General features: G+C 45.9%; 2 protein-coding genes across 2 annotated transcripts; one reads left to right on the top strand and one right to left on the bottom strand.

The window, feature by feature from the left end:
- Positions 1–2,981: 2,981 nt before the first annotated feature.
- Positions 2,982–3,219, bottom strand: LAESUDRAFT_765019 (uncharacterized protein; the record flags this gene model as incomplete). The annotated part of the gene is made up of 2 exons (XM_040913555.1): positions 2,982–2,998; positions 3,057–3,219. The coding sequence occupies 2 exons, from the start codon at positions 3,217–3,219 to the stop codon at positions 2,982–2,984; spliced, it is 180 nt and encodes a 59-aa protein (XP_040757726.1).
- A 2,769-nt stretch (positions 3,220–5,988) lies between these two features.
- Positions 5,989–6,495, top strand: LAESUDRAFT_667158 (uncharacterized protein; the record flags this gene model as incomplete). Its single annotated transcript, XM_040905287.1, has 2 exons — positions 5,989–6,061; positions 6,281–6,495. Coding segments are annotated over 2 exons (288 nt in total), but the record flags the coding sequence as incomplete, so codon positions are not given.
- Positions 6,496–6,781: the final 286 nt, after the last annotated feature.

Below are 6,781 nucleotides of genomic sequence, written 5' to 3'. Positions count from 1 at the left end.
ATATAAGCCCATGAGAATCTAAGGGAAGACCTTAGATTCATTATCCTATTGTATGCGGCCTAAACAGCCAATTCACCCCCTAGTTGTGAGCATAAGGCTAAGGGCCCTTTGAGCCCCTTTTCCAGGCTGCATACCACTGCGCGCATCCTCAGTCTAGCCCTTGTGGCAGGCTTTTTATGTGGGATCATTTGTGCAGGTCACAAAAGCAGACTTGCCCTTAATTGGGTTAAGTGCTTTGGTGCTTTGTGACAGACTCTCACATGCTAGCATATTCACGAAGCTTGATCTGAGATGGGGGTTCAATAACATAAGGATTAGGGAAGGAGACGAAGAGAAAGCTGCCTTCATCACACATCGTGGCCTCTTCGAACCCACAGTAATGTACTTCAGTTTCTGCAACGCTCCCAGTACCTTCCAGACAATGATGAATACAGTCCTCGAAGACTTAATTCGCACTGGAAAGGTGGTAGTCTACTTAGACGATATCCTCATTTTCACGGATGATCTCAAAGAACACTGACGACTAGTAAAAGCAGTTCTACAGCACCTCCGGGACAATGACTTATATGCCAAACCGGAGAAATGCTTCTTTGAACAGTCCTCAATTGAGTATCTTGGCATGATCATTAGCAAGAACTCGGTACAGATGGACCCTGCTAAAGTCGAAGGTGTACTTGGCTGGCCTGCACCTACCAAGGTCAAACAAGTACAGGCCTTTTTAGGCTTCACGAATTTCTACAGGTGATTTATAAAGAACTTTGCGAAACTTGCACGACCTTTAACGCTTCTCACCTGTAAGGACGTGCCCTGGCAATGGAAGGAAGAGCAAGACCAAGCCTTCAATGCACTCAAAACAGTGTTTACCTCAGCCCCAATCTTACAACTCCCCAACGACACTGTGCCATACTGTCTAGAGACAGACTCCTCAGACTACGCAACTGCTGCAGTACTCAAACAACTGGGAGAAGACAAGCTATGGCATCCAGTCGCATATTACTCTAAATCACTCAATGAACATGAGCGAAACTATGAGATTTACGACAAGGCGATGCTCGCTATTATTCGGGCACTAGAAGAATACCGGCACTATTTAGAAGGACACCCAGAACCCATTGAGATTTGGTCAGACCACCTCAACCTTACATACTTCTGTCAGGCACAGAAATTATCCTGGCACCAAGCACGCTGGTCATTATTCCTCACCACATTTAATTTCATTCTCAGTCACCAGCCTGGAAAGGCAATGCTTCATGCTGATCCTCTGTCCAGGAGGCCAGACCATGAGAGGGGGGTAGACAGTGACAATTCGAACCAAATGCTGTTAAAACCTGAATTTTTCACTATCAATGTGATTCGACCCGCTCACGCATCTGAAGTTGATGATGCTCAACTACTGGAAAGGATCAAGAAGGCACTCATGAACGACATGATGACCAAGGATTATCGTGCACTTTTGACTACAGGACAGCGCGAATTTGGGAAAAACCTTGCAGAATGGAACTTTGAGCACGGACTGCTGCTCCATCATGGAAAGGTTTATGTCCCCAAAGATCAACAGCTACACCTTGATCTAATAAAGCTCCATCATGACACATTACCAGCCAGACATCCAGGCAGGTTTAAAATATTGGAGCTCATTACTCAGAACTATTGGTGGCCAGGAATGTTTGTAATGGTTAAACAATACATACAAGGTTGCGACAGTTGTCAACGCAACAAGTACTCAAGGGAAAAACCATACAGACTACTACAACCAAATGAGGTACCAGGAGGACCATGGGAGATCATCACAGTGGATCTCATCATGCAACTGCCTCCAGCCATGGACTTTAGGGGAGAAAAGAAGACGGCAATACTGTCACAGATTTTCACGTCTTTCAATCTGCACGTGACTAGGACATCATATGACATCAGCGCTAGGCTGTCCAGAAAGGAACGAACCGGTACGCGAAGTACTGACAGTCCTAGGCATCACGAAGGTCCAGGTCTAGTCACGTGACATATCACGTGATATCCACACATGTGACAAGTAGTGCTGATATTAGGTAAGCCTAACTTATACAGTAATATCATCCCACCTAGAAGCAACGGTCGGACTCCGGAAGAATCCAACGAAGGAGACACATGCCACGGGAGATATGTCCTTAAGGGGATATTAGTTCACATACACGAGGTAGATAGATACCACGCCACCGGAGATGTAGCCATTACAGACAATACCATTCCCATGGTCTTACTAAGTAGTTCGGAGGTTCGGCATGCATGACACACGTAGTCTGACAGGTAGTGGTAACCAATCAGACAATGTCCATTAGCTAGCAGTTCTGGGGTATCAGGGTACCAAGGGTCCCTCTGCTCATGTATATAAGCCAGAGCTCTGAGACGCATAAGTCCCCCAGACTTATTCTCATCTCTGCTACGCCTATTCATACAGTGTTATCAGTGCTCACTTGAAAGGCACTGCTTTACCTTGATCGTCTTTGTGTCCATCCTTACTTCGACAACAGTCAGTAAGTGTTTGATCATAAGGTCATAGGCTTAGTCAGCGTGCTGCGTCCTAAGTTTGTGATAGAAGAATAAGTCTGCTTATCTTACCTGCCTCGAGTGCCTGCCCAGCGTACTCGCCGCAGTGTTGCATCTTCGCACGTCCACCCACACGTTAGCGATGTCATATCTTCACCTGACGTTCTGTCAGTCGCCGACTCTACCAGCGTAAGCCACACCAAGGCATTGTGCAGCATCGACGGTGTCATCCATCGTCCTCGAGTGAGAACTCCAGAAGAGTTCTACGAGCAGTGGCCCATAAGACACCTGCCAAGGCCAGAACACATTTCCACTGGAGGTCAGCCCCCTCGCGGCACAAGTTCAGTTTCTATCATCCAGACTCCCTCGGTCAGGCGACCGAGTCTACCTGCAGGACCATCCGGTCCAAATCTCAATCAAGGGACATACGTCGAGACCGCTACTGGGTCTCATTTCATCTATCCTCTCGCCGTCTCTATCATCTCGACTCAGCACATCGAAGGCACCCTTCGACAGATTCATATCCTACTCACCAAATGATACCGTCGTCAGCTTGACGACCACGACATCTTTGACCTTGAGCATCTCATACTCAAGCTCGAATCCATCCGCACTGACATCGCGGAATTTAAGCTTTCCTTCGTTCACCAACACGTGGTTCACGACTTCTGCAACTACGTCCAGGAGAGGAAGCATCAGGGTGAAGAAGCTCACTGGATAATCAGAGATATTATCCAGAAATATTGTCTAGGAATACAGGTCACCGGGCGACCTGTGCTGTAGATACGAATTTTGTATATGTCTTCATCTGGCGATTCGAACAGTCTCGAGAATTTTACACAGCTCAATCCAGTCAGACACACTTTTGATTATCTTTGGGATTCAGTACCTCGGGCTCTTCAAGAATGAGCAGGAGAAGCGTTTGCTACATACGAGGATACGTTTCACATCGATTACCATGACGTATATCACATATACGCCCTTCAAATCTATCCAGAATTTGATTGGAGGAACGTCACGGTTCATATCTGCTATATTCCAATTGGCACAGAACAACCCGAAGATCGTCTCACCGAAGCTTACAATAGCTTCGTCGATTGGCTCGAGGAAGTAGAATGTCTTTGCGAAATCCATCATAATCATCAGTGGCCCACAGTCAGGGACAAGACTAGGTTCTTGTGGCAACCCTTCGTCAAGGTTATATTCCACAACCTTTATCTGCTGAATCACATTCATGCCAGTCGAGCAATCGTCCGAGCAGCCACAATCGCAAATAGTCATATCGTTGAGTTTGAAGAACATCTATGCGAAATAGAGGAAGAATTGTAAGATGGTGACCCCCACTGCACATGATCCCAGTTTCTCTTGTGCTCCATCTCCGGAGCTTTCCGCACGACTTAATATTGTATTGCAACCCCCGAATCCTATCATTCGTCAAGCCCTCGCCAACACGGCCCCTCCAAATGCGAATATACCCGAAAATGTGAAGAATTGGGTAGTTGACTTGGTCACAAACGTGGTGGAAGAAATGCGTCAACAAACGGTGGTGCATTACGAAAATCTTATCCAGCGCCAAGCGCACACGATTGAACGTAACACCACGGAATTTCACAATCTGACAGTCTTCCTAAACCAGCATCGCCAACAATCTGAGTCTCGAATCTCAGACTTGGAAAAAACCTCAGCAGCCTTAGCTGAGGATAACAAGGCCATTAACGAATCATGGGTGGCATTTGACGATGAAGTCAAGGATCTCCAAACAAGGACGGAAGACTTAAAGAAATCACATGATCGACTTCGCGCATGGGCATCCACACAGGGAAGGAAGGCAGGGCAAGGCGGTAACAATGTCGACGACACGGACGACGATGATGAGCCATCATTTGGTCGCAAGGGTAAAGGCGTAAAAATTGACCAGCCAGAAAAATATGGCGGCAACAAGGATGGAGTCAATCTCGATGATTGGCTCGAACAAGTCATGCTCTGGTTGAAATATACTGGACATACCAAAGACGAGTCCAAAATTATGTCTACCCTCTTGCTCCTAAAAGGAGGAGCATGCGAATACATGCGACATTGGATTACCGAGATAAACGAAAACAATAAGGCACCAGGAACTTGGGCGGAGTTCGTCTCAGAACTTCGCACGGCATATGAATCATTGGACAAGGACAACAAGAAGCGAACGGAGTTAGAAGCCTTCGTCAAGAAGGATCATCGAGACTTCCGAAAGTTCGCAGAAGACTTCCGTCCAAAGGCAACCGGTACAGGCTTCTCGGATCAAGACTTGATCGAAAAGATCAAGAAACATATTCCAGAGAAAACGTGGCTGCTTATGTTAGCAGACACAACCAAGGACAACTGGCCCAAAAAGTGGACTGAGTTTCTTACATTCGCACTCCGGATATTTACATCACTACAACGAGAAGGCCACCATGCCAAGGCTGAAACCAAGGACCCAAATGCTATGGAGGTTGATGCAGTTGGGACGAAAGGGAAGAGTAAATTGGGCAAAGTGCGAAGCGTACAAGATGACAAGTTGGTTTGTGCCAACTGCAAGAAGAACAAACCTATGTTCTTCAAATCGTCGAAATGCTTCAGCAAGTATTGCTCTGATTGTTTCAAATTGGACCATGTCAAGAGGCAGATTGAGAAGGAGAAGGAGACAGCCGTGAAGAAGAAGGATGCGAAGAAAAAGGACGACGACAAGAAAAAGTCAAAGTCGTCCAAAATGCGACAGGTGGTATCTGATTCCGCTTCATCAGATGCAGAGAGCGAAAGCTCTGACACCGAAGAAGAGAAGAAGCCAAAGAAGAAGAGCTCTTCCTCTAAGACTAAGGGGAAGAGTAAGGAGACAGCTGCGCATATCAGCGACCGCAGCATCCACTCAGAAAGTGAGCCTGATGCATCCGAGTCGGATGAAGATTTTGCCGTGATCCTTTCAAAGCTCAGGCACCTGAGGGCAAATGGATCCAGTTCATCAAGGAAGGCGGGAGAGGGCTCTTCAAGAAGGGATCGGAAGGGTTTTCTCAAAGGAGATCTGTAGGCAGCTCGTCAGAGTCCCCAGAACATTATATAAGACCTGTACATTTAGCACCCAAATCAGACACCTCTGTAGATCGTCGCAACACAGAGGATGATAATGTAACAATAAAGAATTCGTCTCCAAATCTATCATCATTCTATTTACCAGTTACGTTATAGGTGTATGGCAAAACATCGAGTGTCGAAGCTTTAGTCGACTCAGGAGCATATTCCATGTATATCAGCAAGCGATTCGTCAAGAACAATTGAATCGCAACCTCCAAGCTTAATACGACATACAAAGTGTACAATGCTGACAGATCTCAAAACAAACATGGCGAAATAACTGACTATGTAAAAGCATACCTCAAAGTCGGAGATCATGGTTCCACCCACCGTCTGCTAGTCACAGACATCGGGAAGTTAGACATGATCATTGGGATGTCATACTTACATCAGCACAATCCAGAAATCAACTGGCAAGCTGGAGAATGGAAATACTCACGATGCCCGAGTACGTGTCACCACCAGAGGCTTCATAAAAAACAACAAGCCATTGTGAGAGAGGAAGCTGCAAAAATCTCGCAATGAGCACAACAAGTGGCGGATGAAAAGCCAACTGCATTCAGAATGTTCAATGGACACAACATTGATGCAGTAAATCCCATAATCTCGTGGGTCGAGATGGACGACCCCGAAGCTGAACAAATAGCTCGCATGATACTTTCCATAGCAGATTGTGGCTATGCTGAACCAGAAGAAAATCTGACAGAAGTGGCATCCCAGTCAAACACTGGCAGCCCAGAAGATCAGGTTATTAATGAAGTAGAATCTTGGGAAAAACTAGTACCAGATTATCTACATTCATTCGGTGATGTCTTCTCCAAGAAAGCGTCCGAAAGGATGCCAACTCGAAAGCCTTATGATCATGCAATCGAGTTTGAAGAAGAACATGAATTACCACGATCAAGCAAACTTTATCCTATGAATCCGGAGGAAAGAAATTCCCTAGATTCATGGATCGACGAAAATCTAGCAAAAGGCTACATTCAAAAGTTGAAATCACCTATTGCGACCCCGGTATTCTTTGTCAAAAAGAAGGACAGCATGCTAAGACTGGTACAAGACTACCGAAAACTTAATGCTATAACCAAGAAGAATTGCTTCCCTATTCCACGAATAAGCAAGCTTATCGATCAGCTCAGTAATGCGTCAATATTCACCAAGCTGGATC

The sequence above is a fragment of the Laetiporus sulphureus genome (genome assembly GCF_001632365.1).
Source record: "Laetiporus sulphureus 93-53 unplaced genomic scaffold LAESUscaffold_98, whole genome shotgun sequence".
Classification (NCBI taxonomy): domain Eukaryota; kingdom Fungi; phylum Basidiomycota; class Agaricomycetes; order Polyporales; family Laetiporaceae; genus Laetiporus; species Laetiporus sulphureus.
Note: the sequence above shows the minus strand (reverse complement) of the source record. Positions and strands in the feature narration are given on the sequence as shown.